The 16,829-nt window shown below is 31.8% G+C and overlaps 2 protein-coding genes across 2 annotated transcripts in view; one reads left to right on the top strand and one right to left on the bottom strand.

Moving 5' to 3' along the window:
* Window positions 1-9,474: 9,474 nt before the first annotated feature.
* Window positions 9,475-12,869, bottom strand: LOC111634071 (venom metalloproteinase antarease-like TtrivMP_A). The gene is made up of 10 exons (XM_023378751.1): window positions 12,747-12,869; window positions 12,473-12,642; window positions 11,225-11,314; window positions 11,026-11,152; window positions 10,404-10,567; window positions 10,237-10,305; window positions 10,013-10,167; window positions 9,897-9,949; window positions 9,709-9,823; window positions 9,475-9,646 (listed from the first exon to the last, which is right to left on the bottom strand). The coding sequence occupies exons 1-10, from the start codon at window positions 12,802-12,804 to the stop codon at window positions 9,475-9,477; spliced, it is 1,173 nt and encodes a 390-aa protein (XP_023234519.1). The 5' UTR covers window positions 12,805-12,869.
* A 1,395-nt stretch (window positions 12,870-14,264) lies between these two features.
* LOC111634070 (venom metalloproteinase antarease-like TpachMP_A) overlaps window positions 14,265-16,829 on the top strand; it is a 6,252-nt gene continuing 3,687 nt past the window's right edge. The window contains exon 1 of the mRNA XM_023378750.1: window positions 14,265-14,285. Within this exon, the coding sequence (XP_023234518.1) occupies window positions 14,265-14,285 (21 nt within the window). The remainder of the gene's footprint in view (window positions 14,286-16,829) is intronic.

Below are 16,829 nucleotides of genomic sequence, written 5' to 3'. Positions count from 1 at the left end.
TCCCCTCCATTTCTCACAAACTTGCCACTTTATTACTTACTGATTAAGTTTTGCAAGTTGAGAGACAAAACACGAAGGGTATTGGTTTCTTATTATTCAATAAAACATTGGTAAATTTTCTTGAACATGATTTGTTAAAAGGTGTTAGCCACACCTTGTTCTACTTGCTTGATTGGGCATTCTTCTTGGTCACGCCCTTCATAAAGCGTATTTGCCGTGAATCGTTACCGACCTATATCAGAATCGCGAATCAGAGATAACAAATATATCTAAGCGATCAATCTGCAAGCAATGAACATTAATGTCAAGTAACAGTTATAATAACTATTATAACATTTAACCCTTCATTATAAGGCTTCTTTCGAAATCAAGCCAAGAAAAATGTATAGCTTTTGATTATTGAAATAAATATTCATTAGAAACTGAAAAAAAGTGTGTATATTTATTTTGTTTTAATATGCCAAAAATGGTTCCTGAATGGCATCTTTCCCGGATAAACAACTTTAGAAGCAACTTTACGCCTGCAATGATGGCTTTCCCGTAGAAATTTTATGTGATGCTCTGGAAGCTGCCATTCGTAGGTCGTGTCACATTAGCTTAAAAAATAATTAAAAATTTATAAAAGGAAAATAAATGATATAAAAATAGTTTTTACATAATTACAAGTAGTATAGAATTAAACTAATAACATATGTCATACGTGGATATTTACAAAATATAAAAGGCCGATTCGAATATAATATGAGTATATAATCGATATAATGAAAACATAATTGAATACAAAAAGATCTGTTTGTAAAATGGCAATATATTTCATTAATATAGATATAGGGGAGACCGGGGCAACTTCGGCATGCGGGGCAAGTTTGTCAAGCGCTTTTTTTCAAAAACAAATTAAAAGAAGACTTTGGTTATAGGTTAGGCAGTTGAGTTTTATTGGTGGCTTGTTGAGTGTAGTGTTTTTATTGTTCTCCAACAAGCGTAGTTGAATTAATAAGCAAATTTTCATTTTCGTTCAATTCCATATAATATTTTTTTTCCATTTATATTGAATTGGCAGGTTTTGTTATAATTCCATGATAACGAAAGTTACTTTTCCTGTTAGAAGGATGTAACTTCAACTTATTCACGTGGCCAGATCGTGGCTTGGCATTCTGTTCTCAGGGTTGTACTTAATGTTTCGAAATCATGACTAGCGGGGTAAGATCGGCAACATAAAGCCACATTAGAAGCAAAGGATAAAAATCAAACAGATGATAAATGAAAACATGTTTGCATTTGTTATTCATGTATATATGTCTTTGAACTTGCATTTCGTTGTAATAATATTAAATGGGTGTTGGATTTGTATTTCTTTGTTTTAATAGTGAATTCCAACTTATACATTGTTAATAACATAATTTTATATACGTGCCTATCTTGCCCCATTACTGTTGCCCCTATACCAGGGGCAACTTTAATAAAAATAATTAAAATAATTACAACTTTACAAAAAGAGAGAAGTTGCCGATCTTGCCCCTATACCCGGGGCAACTTCGTCAATTTCTCTCTTCTTGTAAAGTTGTAATTATTTTAATTATTTTTATTTCCAAACTGATTTTAACCAGTTCTATAGTAAGGTAACATTCCAATAGACAATATGCAACGCTTTTTTTTCAGTTTACAGCAGTATTCATTACAAAAAATGTAAGTAAAGCTTAACATGCCGATCTTGCCCCGGTCTCCCCTAATGATGAAGTGATATGAAAACATTTTTTTCAAACTTGAACTCTATAACACTGTTCTGCAAAAAAAACTTTTTTTCTATTTCTGAAAAATGCATTGTGTTCCTAGTTGTACTTTGAGCGCAGAATTCAAACCTGTTTTTAGTTTTTTTCTGTCAGGGATAGTTTATGAGTAATCACAATTTTATTTTTTCTTTATGTTTCTGATATAGTGCAGGACACATTAGCTGAAATTCAAGAAACAAATCAGCTTTTTAATGATGTTATTAAGTTCATCACATTAAAGGAGGTTGGGATCTAACATATAACACAGTATTCTTAGTGTATTTGCTTTGTAGTATTTATTTCATATGAGCAATTACAGAAAAGTGACAAAAAATGAGCCACCATATAGTAATGCACATCACTTTTTCTCTTGTATTGAGAATCTTTCTTCTCTCGAATGATATTCCAGCAATAATCTGCTAACATAGAAGGTACCCACTTCTCTTCATAACTCCTCTCTATAGTAGAAATGTCTTTATGGAATCTTTCGCCATGTTCATCCGATACGTCACTACAACTCTATGAAGTAGTTCAGATGAGTCCATCATATGTACAGTACCTTCAGAGACATGTTGCACCCCAAATCTTGATATGCTTTGATCATGTCATTCACCATTGCTTTGTAGTTGGTAGCTCTTCTCCTGAGGAAGTTTTCTGATATCATCTCGAAACACTCCCATGCTCTTTTTTCTTTGGCAGTTAAACATGCTTCAAAATTTGCATCTTTCTGCAGCTCCTTGATTTGCGGGCCCATACATACACCTTTCTTTATTTTTACAGCTGAAAGATGGGGAATTTGTCAGCTAGATATGCAAATTCACTTGGCTCCACATGGATCCAGCAGGCACAAGGCCTGTTGGATCCATTGCCTTTATGAATTGTTTCATTAGGCCAAGTTTGATGTGAAGCGGTGGAAGTAGTATATCTTCAGGAGCTACCAGACTTTGACGTTGCACATTCTTTTCGCCCACTTTCCACCTCCGCTTAGGCTATTTCTTTTACACGTAGTTAGAATTTCTGTCATGACTATCTCACTCGCAAAGAAAACATGCATACTTTGTGTAGCCTTTTGCATTCCCAATGTCATAGCAATTACTTTGAAGTCTCCACATATTTTCCATTTGTATTCATTGTACTGTAATGAATTTAGCATCTTTCATAAGAATTTGTAATTCTCTTTAGTCAAGCTGGTGTAAGCAATTGGAACAGAGGGCATTTTATTTCCATTGTGGAGCAAAACACCCTTGAGACTTGTTTTCGACGCATCTATGAAAAGTCTTCACTCCTGTAAACTGTAGGTGAAGTTCAGCACCTTCATTAGGTCAGCAACATCATTGTCACGTTCAATCACTACTGCATGCGGCAACATATACATATCTCTGTATAACGTCCCTGTTGCCATGAACTGTGAATATATACATATATATATTCACATACTATGTGAATTGTATGTGAATATATACAATTAAGATGTAATTGGAAGTCCTCATGACGGAGAGGGAGTTAAATTTAGCCTGCCTGGCAGTCCTGGAGCTGAATGTCCTGGATCTGATGGATTTATTATGGGAGACAATTCCGAAAACAATCGAAACAAATTTTCTACTTGTTCACTGAAAAATATTAAATTTTTCTTAAAGTAAATATAAATTTTATTATTTGGATAAAGTTATAAAAATACATTTACCGTAGATTAATGATGATAGTTTTTTTAACAGCAAAACCAGGCCAGTTACATTATTACAGATTGTAAGAAAACTTTATAATGATTTGGATTACAAGTAAAGCATTTACAGAATGTGAAAACCTAAATAAAGACGATTAATTTTCTTTTCGAGTAATTGCTTTTCATATACGATAAACTCTTAACAATTTTTGATTGTAAAAGATACAGAAATGCTTTTCTATTTAAAATATAATATAACTATTTGGTATTAATGGGATTTTAATTATAAATTTGTTTATTTAATAAAACTGCATAACTGTGAAAAAGGAAAGTGTTTGGTTTATTATATCTAGCAAATAAGAGTCATTGTCTGCTTTTATTGTTTCGTCATTTTGTCACTATAATTTTCAGTATTTCGTTTTTAAAAGTTGTAATTCTTTAAACAGATTGAAATGCTTAAACAAAGCGATTTTGAGAAAGTATATAGTACAAGGCCTCTATTCCGGTATACAGCACTAAGACCGCTTTTGATATCAGAAAAATTGCAGGCATTGCTTCAGGAAGCAACATTTCATCCAATATATATTTAAAGAAGATAAGTAAAGCAGTGATTGCTCCAACATGTGAGGTAAAGATATAGGTTTGCGTAAAGATATATGAAAATTAAATAATTACTCTTTTTCTGTCTTGTATAATTAAATTAGTTAAACTTTAAATTCTAAAGTTTAATGCATTTAACTGTCTTTTCACAAAGAATACAGTAAATTTCACTTCCTTTACCACGAGATATAAAAATTAATACAAGAAATTATTGTTATTATCGTTTATTAATAAAAACGATAAGTAGAACTACATATATTTTTCTGTCTGTACATTTTATGTGTGTAAATATTTATATGAATATATTACCTTTATTTCACATATCATTCTCTCGAGCGAAGCCGGTTATATAGGCTAATTACAGTATATATAAAAGACTTTGACTTCTTTGATTAAGATACATAGCCTAAATATTTAATATTTATACATATATCCTACAAATAATAAGATACTTATAGATAAATTTAGAAATCTCTGTTTTAGAATTGGGATTGATCATGACGGAGAAGACGAAGAAGATGGCTCACCTGGTAGTCCAACAGCAGTACATTGTCCAAGTGAAGATGGTTATATTATGGGTGATGATACAGGTGCAAATAAAATGAAATTTTCTTCGTGTTCTAGAGAACATTTTGTACATTTTCTATGGTAAGTGACATTTTATCTAAATTAAAATTGATGATTTAAAGCAAATATTACTTTATATACTTTTATGTTTAACAGGTCTTTTAGTGCCAATTGTCTTTTCGACAATTGATCGAATTGATCGAAAATAACGGTAATTGAGAGTATATAGAGCACATTTTATATGTAAATATCTAAAATATTGGTGATGTTCACATAATATTAATTTATTTCTGGAAATATTCTGTAGAAATAACACTTTTTCAAATAAATAAAAATGCTTTCATTAAAGGGAGTTTATTAAAATTTATGAAAAAAATCCTGATATGAAATTTTTTCTCTTATTATGTATTTCATGGGTTTTAACTGCAATGAATTACATCTATGGATACTGACATGTGAATTGTAACTATAATTTATTTATATGTTCACTAGCAGATAAGCCCGGCGTTGCTCGGGCAAAAAGTAACGATAGCGGAGATTAAGATTATTACATTAGAGCCAATCTTACCCGTTTTCACAGTATGCAATAACCAGGTCCCCCTGTTTCCAGACTAATTATAAAATTTTTAGATGGGGCTAAAAATATGTTCGATTTCTCCAAAAAACGCAAAAAACCGCATCTGCGCCTGTAAATCTTGCACGTTGCTTTCTCTTAACGCTTCCATTGTCGAAACGTTAATCCTGTCCCGCTCCCCCGTGGGGAGAATTTCGAAAAAATCCTTTCTTAGTGTACATTCTCTAACTGTGTACCAAATTTCAACTTTGGAACTCCTAACCGTTTGGGCTCTGCGCTTATTATTATTATTATCAACCCGTCTCGATTATATATATAGACTAGCTGCAAGGACCCGCTTCGCTGGGTTTTTATTTGTGGGCAAAAAGAAACGATAGTGAAGATTAAGATAATTACATTATAGCCAATCTTACCCGTTTCCACAGAATGCAAGAATTAGGTCCCCTGTTTCCAGACTAATTAGACACCTGGTCCCGATTCTATTTCTGAACGTCTCCTGTTCAGTCAAACGAACTATTTTCAACGTTTCTGAAACGTTTACAATCGTTCTATAATCGAACCAATATTCGAAATTTAATTCGAATATTGTTCGAATTAAATTCGAACAAATTCGAACATTTTAAAAATCGAAACAGAAAACCACTTTCAACCACTTTCAGTCTCATATCTCCCGCACCCTTATAGCTATCGAGACGCAACCACCATAGTGCACGAATGGAGACTTGGGGCTACTACCACATACAAACACCATTCATGTGCGATGTGTAGTTTTGGCGGAAAAGTGAAATATAGGGATACACACGCCCATTTATATATATATATATAGATTAGTTGAAACTGACGAACTGAAACAAGATCCACGACGGATCTTGCTTTATATACCTCCACCAGTAGGTAGTCCCTTTCATACAAAAAAGGCTTGGAATGGTCCATAATGTTCCAGAACATTCCACAACGTTCGAGAGTGTTCTGGAATGTTGCACAATGATCTGGGATGTTCCGGGATGTTCCCGAACGTTCCAGAACATCCCGGAACATTCTGGAATGTTTTGGAATGTTCTGGAATACTCTCGAATGTTCTGGACTGTTCTAGAAATTTCTAGATGGCGAAACTTCCAGCCCTTATATCTTCAACAGCACGCCTTTCAGGTAAAAACGGGAACCTTCTTCATAGATGGGGGATAGAGGGCTACCACACCATATAACTCCCTTAATCGCATCGGGACTCGTTTTTGAGTTTTAGCGGCACGGACATTGTACACTTACCTTTATAATATATATTGATGATGATTAGAGTCAAAGAATCAACACAATTAAGGGAAAATAACTAACAGTTGATTACCGTCTACGGTTGCGTATATTTTGTAATTAATAGTTATATTTAACTAGCAGATGAGCCCGGCGTTGCTCGGGCAAAAAGTAACAGAAGCGAAGATTAAGATTATTAGATTATAGCCGATCTTACCCATTTTCACCGGGCGTAAGAACTATGTATTTGAATAAAATGATTAATTTTAAATCCTAAAATCTAAAGCGCAGTAAAAATAAAAATAAAAAAAATCGCATCTAAAACAGTACAGTAGAAGCTGTTTCTTAGGATAAGCCTTAAATCTCTCCCTCTCTCCCCCGGGAAGGAATTTCGAAAAATTCCTTCTTAGTGTACTGTACATTCTCGTAACGTACCCTAACTCTGTACAAAATTTCAACTTTCAACTCCTAACCGTTTGGACTCTCCGCTTATTATTATTATTATGTTGAGTTTAGTGGGTAATACTCGGTTTAAACCAGTGGCTGTGTACTATGCCGGACCAGAGTCAAGGCATAGCAACCAAAAGAAATTAAATAAGTGTGTCAGTGTCAGTGTCAGTATTCAGGAATTTCCTAACAATATGACATGTATTCAATATAGTGGCCTTCTGTGGTGTGATGTATGTATTTCTATTCAATTGTAATGTTTCCAGGCTTTTTGTGTAGTGTGTGTGGTATCACACCTGTACAGGAGAGAAGGACAGGTACAATAAGCAACCTATCCATCCTCCATAGATGCCTTATTTCCTGGGCAAGTTCTGTGTACTTGCTAATTTTTTCAGTGCATGTGTTTTGTACATTGTGAGTGTCTATAATGTATGTGATTTTATTGTGTTTGTCAATGAGTGTGATGTCTGGTCTGTTGTGGTAAATTGTTTTATCTGTGATTATGGCTCTGTCGTAATACATTTTGTGCGTGTTATTTTCCAATACTGTCTGTGGAATATACTTGTAGTATGGTTCGTGGATGTCTGCCAATTTGTGTTTCTTTGCAAGCTCTTGGTGTATTATATTTGCTACTTGATTGTGTCTATGTAAGTAATCTGTCTGTGCCAAGAGCTTGCAACCAGAAGTGATGTGTTGTATAGTTTCTGGCATGATGTGACATTTTCTGCATGTGTCATTTGTGAGTGTTGTATCTTTGAGTATGTGTTTTCTGTAGTTTTTAGTATTTATGACCTGATCCTGTATGGCAATCATGAATCCTTCCGTCTCCCCAAAGAGGCATCCCCGATCTAACCAGCTGTTTGACGCAGTTTTGTCAACAAAATCCTGGGCCAGGTCATAAAGATGACTGCCATGGAGTGCCTTACGAGCCCACGATTGCTTGATGGTGTCTATGCTTTTTATATGTTGTGTCATGTCTGTATGATATGAGTGTAAGTTTAATGGTGTGTTATTTGAGTCTGCTAGAGTTACTGCTTTATGTAATTGTGATGTTTCTTGTTTCCTGTAGAAAAACTCTCGCAGTGACTGTATTTGTTTGTAGTGAAGGTCTACTATGACAATCATGCCACGTCCACCATCTTTACTTGGAAAGGCTAATCGTTCTATGGCGAATTTAGGATAATGTTGTTTACGCTTAGTAAGTGTTGTTCTTGTTTTCCTTTGGAGTAGCTCGAGATCTGTGTGAGTCCAATGTGTAAATCCAAAAAAGTATGTGAGTACTGGGACGACATATGTGTTTATTGCTTTAACTGTGTGTTTTGTATTTAACAGTGTTCTGAGGATAGCATTTAAATTCGCCATTCGATGCATCTGCTAATGCCTACTATATTATAAATAAAATTAATACGACAATAAGAATATATAAAAACCTTTGTTAATTTATTTTTATAAACATTATCTTCATACAACTTAATTTTTTGTAAGAAATTATATTTATACTATGTCATGAAAATCAAAATATAAAACATATTTTTGAAGCGTGTACGTTTTCTATTGGCCGCCGAACTGTAATATAGAGATCGATCGCTTATTGTAATTTTTGAAATCAAATATGAGCGAAAACATTAAGTTAAAATCTTTAAAGTGAAACTGAGAAAAATATACGATTTCAATATTTATTTTCACACATTCCTATGGGATTTTATAATTAGAATTTTTAGCGTTTAATTGCTAATTGTATTATTATTTTCTGTACGAATAAAATACGAAAAGCAAATTCTTTTGTATTATGTGCAAGTTTTTTGTTTTATCTTCTTTTCAGTGTTTTCTTTTGTTTTTCCGGAGAGTCGGGAAACACTAATTCTCATTATCGTCTTATCAGTTGATCTAACACTAATGTAGCTTTATTTAATAACGTATCATATATAATGTACAATAAGTACTAAGTTCAGTAAATTGAGTCGTAAATTGTAACGTTGGTTAGGTTTTTACGTAAACGTCGTGTATTATTTTATGTTTCTCTTTCCTCTTAACATGAGCTCTTGACTACTTTTGGCTTCGATAAAATATTAATTTATCGATAATCTTAAACTGCTTGTAATATTTTATTTCAAATGAACTTCACTATATACTTCAATAATGTCACTTTTTAATCAATTTTTAATTGTATTTTTCATACATAAATTTTTTCATTTTTCACAATTCCTAATCAGACACAAATTTCATTTCTTGATGACCGGAATTTTTACTTTATTAATGTAATGCATACGATTGTTATTAAGAAAGTAAAAAGGCAATGGGTGATATTAATGTCTGAACAGCAACAGAAAAAAGACACACGACAAAATTTGACAATATAATAACTATTTTATTTAGTTCAAATTATTTCTAAATTAAAACTTGATCAAATAATATATACGAAATCCAACTCATATTTTATTTTATCATTTAAAATAATATTTTTTAATTAAACATAAAATATCCCACAAAATACGAATTAATAAGATTTGCAATCTTCTTCAAATTTACAACGTGATTTCCTTCAAAAAATTGTGTTATTAATGTATTTATTTCTAAAATATTTAAATATATAATTAAAATTATGCTTACGATAATGTATATTTGATGGATTCTTTAGAGCATTTGGAAAATTTATTCTCGTTACCATTTCTTCGACCTCCCATAATGTATCCGTCTGATGATGGACAATCTAATGCTCCAGGATTTCCAGGAAATCCGATTTTATTGGCATCTTCTCCGTCGTGCACGCTTCCAAGTCTAAAATTTCGTTTCAAATTTAGAATATTTCTACATTTAATGTAATATATTAAGTTACTTACAGATGTCCTGATTCATGTGCTACTACCCAAGCTCTATCAGGATGATTGAGTGGATCGATAGTAACCACGCCAACTTTAGTACATCTCTTGCAAACACCGGTTGTGTACGCAATGCCTATAAGACAATTTATTTGGAAGTACGTAGAAACAATTTTAGGTGACGTAGAAGAAAACAGAAAAATACTTACCGAGTACATTCAAACTAACTGAATTATCTTTATTTAGCGAGCCCAATTTACGACTAGTAATAAATATTGAAATTACTCAAACTGTAATCTATAAATATCAATAATATAATACTTACTTGACAATTAGCATGATAATATCAGCATCTACAGCCAAACCAGTAGCGTGATAACAGTAATAGTAAGACATTTTATCAAGTAAGTCGTAAGCATTAAGATGTCGTTCGTATCCCGGTATTGCACTCTCGTGTATATAAGATGGATCCGTATTTCTCTGTAATTGCAAAGGAAATTAAACAAATAAATATAGTTGATGGATAAATTACGCATTTTCTTCAATTACCTTGTACAAAATAACTCCAATAACGGAAAGTTTTATTCCCAATTCTAACGTATCAATTATGTTTTGTACCTGAATAATAAATAAAAACAACACAAAAATATCAATTGTAATCTAAAGATAAATATTAATATATTACATTTAAATGCATGTAACAAATAATATCCTACCTCGATAAACATACGAGCAACAAATTTTTCTAGATATTCCTCTCTTTTCAAATATCTGGTAAAGTTACTTTCTGATAAGATCAGATATTTCAGCACTATGCACTGATCGTCTCTGGCCATTCTCTCCACTTTCTCTACTGTTTCTTTAACACCTATAGGCATGACTGTAAAACAAAGTAAATAGGTTAATAAAACCTAAGCTGCGAAGTATTAAAAATGAAAAATGTTTCTGTGTATAGGCCTTGATACCTCCGTCATCNCTAACGTATCAATCATGTTTTGTACCTGAATAATAAATAAAAACATCACAAAAATATCAATTTTAATCTAAAGTTAAATATTATTATATTACATTTAAATGCATGTAACAAATAATATCCTACCTGAATAAACAGGCGAGCAACAAACTTTTCTAGATATTCCTGTTTTTTTAAATGTCTGGTAAAGTTACTTTCTGCTAAGATCAGATATTTCAGCACTATGCACTGATCGTCTCTGGCCATTCTCTCCACTTTCTCTACTGTTTCTTTAACACCTATAGGCATGACTGGAAAACAAAGTTAATAGGTTAACAAAACCTAAGCTGCGAAGTATTAAAAATTAAAAATGTTTCTGTGTATACCTCCGTCATCGCCAAAAGAGTTTTTGTCACTTATAACTTTCACAATTTGATGAGGAATTCTTCCCTCTCTATCCGTCCTTCCCGACTCATACGGTTCAATTCTCAAGTTTGAATTCACAATTCCTTCCTAAAAAATATGCATAAAAGTACTATATTCTGTACAAAAATACGTATAATTATTAATAATAGTAATAATTACAATTTTGACAGGTCCTTCTTCATCGATCAACAAAGCTGCTCCATTAGTGCTATTTCTGTACATTTTTCTTTTCAAGTCTTGTACTTCGATCTTAAAACATTTAAGTATTTATGTAGACTTACTATTTTCATCAAAATATATAATCCTAATACAAATATACTGGTACAGTATGTAAATTTAGTAACATTGTGATTAACGAATGTCATAATAACAATCCGAATTGCATTTTGTAAGTGAAATCTATTACATTTTTAATATAAGACAGTTAGTTGTTTTTCGAACACATGGTAATTCTTTTCTTGACACTGTATTTTTGTCTGCAAATGTATACAACAAATAATTCTATCACGTAGTTTAAGTCTGGCCATTTTTGAATTGCTCATCTCCAATCTGCCATAAATATATTCAGTTCGGACAAGTTCAATTTCTTTACTTTGAAATTTCGCTACTTCCACTTGCCCTCTTTTCGTTCATCGAACTCCCGAAATACTTTTTTATAATTTCGACTATTTCGATTATTGCGGCTATTGCGAGAAGCCGAGTACACACGTTACTTTATACCATTGAGATGTTGCATCCAGCACAAATGGTGACTAGGAAGAACACTAGATAAATCTATATCTATATATATATATATATATATATATAAATGGACATGTATGTCCCTATATTTCACTTTTTTTGCAAAAACTACACATCGCACGTGAATGGTGTTTGTATGTGGTGGTATCCCCAAGTCTCCATTCGTGCATAGGGGTGGTTGCGTCTCGATAGCTATAAGGGTGCGGTAGATATGTGGCTGAAAGTAGTTGAAAGTGGCTTTCTATTTCGAATGTTTTGTTCGAATTTGTTCGAATTAAATTCGAACATAAAATTCGAATATTGATTCGATTATAGAACGATTGTAAACGTTCCAGAAACGTTGAAAATAGTTTGTTTGACTAAAGGTAAAAATTATCTAATTAGTCTGGAAACGGGGGACCTAATTCTTGCATTCTGTGAAAACGGGTAAGATTAGCTATAATGTAATTATCTTAATCTTCACTATCGTTACTTTTTGCCCAGCGAAGCGAGTCCTTGCAGCTAGATTCTAGATTACTTAAAAAGACAGTCTTTTATATATATATATATAAAACTATATTACATACAAATAAAAACCCAGCGAAGCGGGTCCTTGCAGCTAGTGTTGTAAATAAAGCTACTGTATAACCTTATGAAAAAGAATAATAATTTAAAAAACTGACTTACCGAGGGAAGTATTCGATTGTTCGCATCAAGCAGTGCGAAGTTTTCCGCCAATATTTCGCCAGCAGGTTCTAATTTCACTTCTATTTCTTTGTTTAGAGCTCGGAATTTGACCGTCTTCACTCCAGATCTCGATGTTTCCACCGACGGAAACACCAGGACGTCAACTCGACCTGTTTATTTATTAATATCAGACACTTAAAAATATCCCTTCAAAACTGTATATTAAAAACTCTTGAATATTATTAATATTTTAATAAAAACAATATTGTCTTACCACTTGAAATGGCCGAAACGACTACAAATGGGAAAAATATTGCAAAATAGAAGATCATGATTAGTTATAGCAATGGCCATGTTTCCATTCTATTTATAGTCGTTTAAATCTAGTGGAAAATGCTGATTAGTATAATTAATTGTTTTCTCATTCTCTGCCAATCGCTATTTCGCATCTGTTTTAAATTTTAATTATCGTTGGAAAATCATTAATTTTTTATTATTATTTTTAAGGTATATAATTTCGTCGTGTAAAAATAATTCAAAGTGTTATAAAATATATTGTTTTTCTTCACATAAAATAATATAATTTCGCAAGTTTTTAAGTTAGTAAGAACTTCAACTTTTGATTCATGTAAAACATTTTGAATAAGTGAAAAATTTCTACAATTCAGTTTCTAACATTATTTGAACCTGTAACGACGATTTGCCAATTAGTAGAATTTTCGTAGTAAAATAAAATATAAAATATTCGTATTTTAAGTTTATTAAATAAGAAAAATGTGTTCAAATACTTCAAAATTTCAATCGTGGTTTCGAAAATGATGGAAAATCTATTTAAACTATTTTTTACTTAGAAGTACAACTCGTAACGATAACATATCTAAAATCATGTCAGTAACTACCCGCAAGGTAAATTAGTCTCTGACTATCTATACAGGAATCAGAATTGCTAATTTTCGGGAGTCTATTCCTCAGCCCTTTCAAACANTTCTATTTCTTTGTTTAGAGCTCGGAATTTGACCGTCTTCACTCCAGATCTCGATGTTTCCACCGACGGAAACACCAGGACGTCAACTCGACCTGTTTATTTATTAATGTCAGACACTTAAAAATATCCCTTCAAAACTGTATATTAAAAACTCTTGAATATTATTAATATTTTAATAAAAACAATATTGTCTTACCACTTGAAATGGCCGAAACGACTACAAATGGGAAAAATATTGCAAAATAGAAGATCATGATTAGTTATAGCAATGGCCATGTTTCCATTCTATTTATAGTCGTTTAAATCTAGTGGAAAATGCTGATTAGTATAATTAATTGTTTTCTCATTCTCTGCCAATCGCTATTTCGCATCTGTTTTAAATTTTAATTATCGTTGGAAAATCATTAATTTTTTATTATTATTTTTAAGGTATATAATTTCGTCGTGTAAAAATAATTCAAAGTGTTATAAAATATATTGTTTTTCTTCACATAAAATAATATAATTTCGCAAGTTTTTAAGTTAGTAAGAACTTCAACTTTTGATTCATGTAAAACATTTTGAATAAGTGAAAAATTTCTACAATTCAGTTTCTAACATTATTTGAACCTGTAACGACGATTTGCCAATTAGTAGAATTTTCGTAGTAAAATAAAATATAAAATATTCGTATTTTAAGTTTATTAAATAAGAAAAATGTGTTCAAATACTTCAAAATTTCAATCGTGGTTTCGAAAATGATGGAAAATCTATTTAAACTATTTTTTACTTAGAAGTACAACTCGTAACGATAACATATCTAAAATCATGTCAGTAACTACCCGCAAGGTAAATTAGTCTCTGACTATCTATACAGGAATCAGAATTGCTAATTTTCGGGAGTCTATTCCTCAGCCCTTTCAAACACCTATAGTAATTTCGAATATCTCGTTCAAATGAAAATTGTTTTCTTAGGAAAGTATGCAAAGTTTCACGATTTTGTCTAAATCAAAAATCTGAAAAGCTGTATTTTCTTCTCATTTTCTTCATTTCTCACTACAGACTCTCGGAGAGAAGAAATTACTCGGTGTAGAAAGCTCAAATTTTAAACTTATACCTTTTTCTTTATCAGTGAGATGCTGACAAAACTTCCTAGTCGATTGGTCGGAGTTGACGGGGGTTTCCCTCATAGAGCAAATTCAATTTTACGGTTTAATTTTATGTTTTTAGGAATAAAATAGAGTGGATACAAATGATTTTTATTTAAAATGTAATTCTTAATTACAAATGCTCAAATTTACGCTAATTAAAACTTTTTATAACGGTTTTTCTGAACGGTGTATCGAAAGCGTCGGTCGGCGCCGACCGAAATGAATACTGATAGCATTTGTGTTCATTCGACCGTCGCCGAGTGTACACCGAATTGTACGTCATCGTATTATCTCTTGACGTATTAATACAATTAATAAACAAAAGCATTTGAGATATAAAAAAATTATATCAAGTAAAAACTTATGACCATTTAGACGACAATCAAATTGTTTTTAGGAGTTTTCCATTGGTAAATCTAAGCTCGGCGATTCGAAGCGGTACCCATAAGAATTTTACCTGTATTATTGTTTCCTACAGTTTAATTCTAAGTCCAAACTTATCTTTATTAAATTAAAATTTCTAAAATCAATTTGACTGTCGTCTAAATTGTCATAAATTTTTACTTGGAGTAAGTTTTTTACATATCAGATGTTTTTCTGTCGCTGGATGTCCAGGTGCAAAAACAATATCGCCGTTCTTTTTAATTTAATAATATTTAATTAAGAATTTTGTATGAATTGTTTACTTTAATATCTATATTTTCTTTGTTTAGAATCTTAATGATCATCAAATAAGTTTTGATTATTATTTTTATTAGGCGAAACTTTACATATAATAAACGAATATAACTGATGTTTATATAATCTATGCGAAGCTGTCATATTCATGTAAAAATTATTTGCGACAATGCGCCGATATATCTGATAGAGCCACTTAAAATGATAACACAGGTCTGCAAGTAAAAAACTGCATAGGATTTTTATACATTTTCTTACAGATTTCAACTTGGTAAAAACGAAAAAATACCAAAAAAATTCTGTCTCGTCAATTTTTCTTTTTGTTACACTCAAGTTTTTGTTTGTATTTAGCGTAAAATTACTAATTAACTTTTTAGTAATTTTTTTAAATTAAAAAATGACCTTAAAACAAAGACTTCTCACATTAATTCTATCAATTATAGCTGGACTTGGTAATAAATAAATAAAAATGTTAATGGTTGAAGAGAGTACTGGTAGCGGCAGGTGGGTTAAGTAGTTTTAGCGTTAGGAAGAAGGTGCATGATCGTATAGAAACAGGTTAAAAGTTGATAGTGAGTAATATTATTGGTGAGGTTGAGCATGTTTCGACAAGTTATCTGAGATACTATGAATAAATATATACAACCTGCTGTTGGATTAGATCATGTTTCAACAAGCTAAATAAGTTCAGTATCTCGCTGGTCATCTAATGCCATACTCAGTTTATATCCAGCATTCGAACGCTACTGTGCTTATATTTTTATTTCTGGAATATGGCTCGCAGAGGCTTCCCGACATCTTCTATTATATTTGTAGTGAATACACAGTGAAAAGTAAACAAAGAAACATAAGTGAGTTTGTGAAGAAAGTTTATTTTGCGTATTTCAAATTGAAACTTGGAGATCAAGACAAAGCAGGTTTTTGGAAACAATGGGAGAAAAGGAATAAGAAGCATGGGACTCTTTCAAGAATGTAGTGCATAAGTTTTTGGAGAATACTAAAGACCCTGACTATAAAACCATTGCACAAAGCATGCTGGCAGCAACGTATGAAGCTCGAGGATGCAAGATGAGCTTAAAAGTTCATTTCTTACACTCCCATATTGACTATTTTCCCAAAATCTTAAAAGCCTACAATGAAGAACAGGGTGAAAGATTTCACCAGGATGTCCGTGATATCGAGAGATGTTACCAAGGAAAATGGGATGTCAATATGTTAACTGACTACTGTTGGATGCTAAATCAAGAAACCAGAGAAGGAAATCGGAAACGAGTTTGGAGAAGCATCAAAAAAAGAAAAGGTTTCATAAGTAAAAAGACTAGACCTAAAATTGTGTATAAATATCAGAAACAATTTGTTGATTAATTGTAAAAAAATATAATATATTTAATTCATTGTAATAAATAAGAGTTTTCATCAAAAATTTGTTTTTATTTTGCAAAAAACCTTTACGTGATGGGATGTAACGGAAGTTATTTTTAGAATCTGCGATCTTTAAAACATATAATTCAGCAAAAATATTTCATGCAGCTGGAAAAAAAAATTTTTTCCAGATGCATGTAAT

This window comes from Centruroides sculpturatus, unplaced genomic scaffold (genome assembly GCF_000671375.1).
Source record: "Centruroides sculpturatus isolate CEXI.00-Female unplaced genomic scaffold, Cexi_2.0 scaffold701, whole genome shotgun sequence".
Taxonomy (NCBI): domain Eukaryota; kingdom Metazoa; phylum Arthropoda; class Arachnida; order Scorpiones; family Buthidae; genus Centruroides; species Centruroides sculpturatus.
The sequence above is the reverse complement of the archived record's forward strand: the minus strand, read 5'-3'. Positions and strand labels throughout refer to the sequence as shown.

Bases quoted from the DNA above. Each gene is read 5' to 3' on its own strand.
- LOC111634071 (XM_023378751.1), bottom strand. From the start codon at position 12,804: ATGATCTTCTATTTTGCAATATTTTTCCCATTTGTAGTCGTTTCGGCC. The intron at 11,315-12,472 runs GTAAGTCAGTTT...AAATGTTTTAAG, and splicing joins ACAATCGAATACTTCCCTCG to ATCGAAGTACAAGACTTGAA. The intron at 9,950-10,012 runs GTAAGTATTATA...ATTTATTACTAG, and splicing joins ATTATCATGCTAATTGTCAA to TCGTAAATTGGGCTCGCTAA.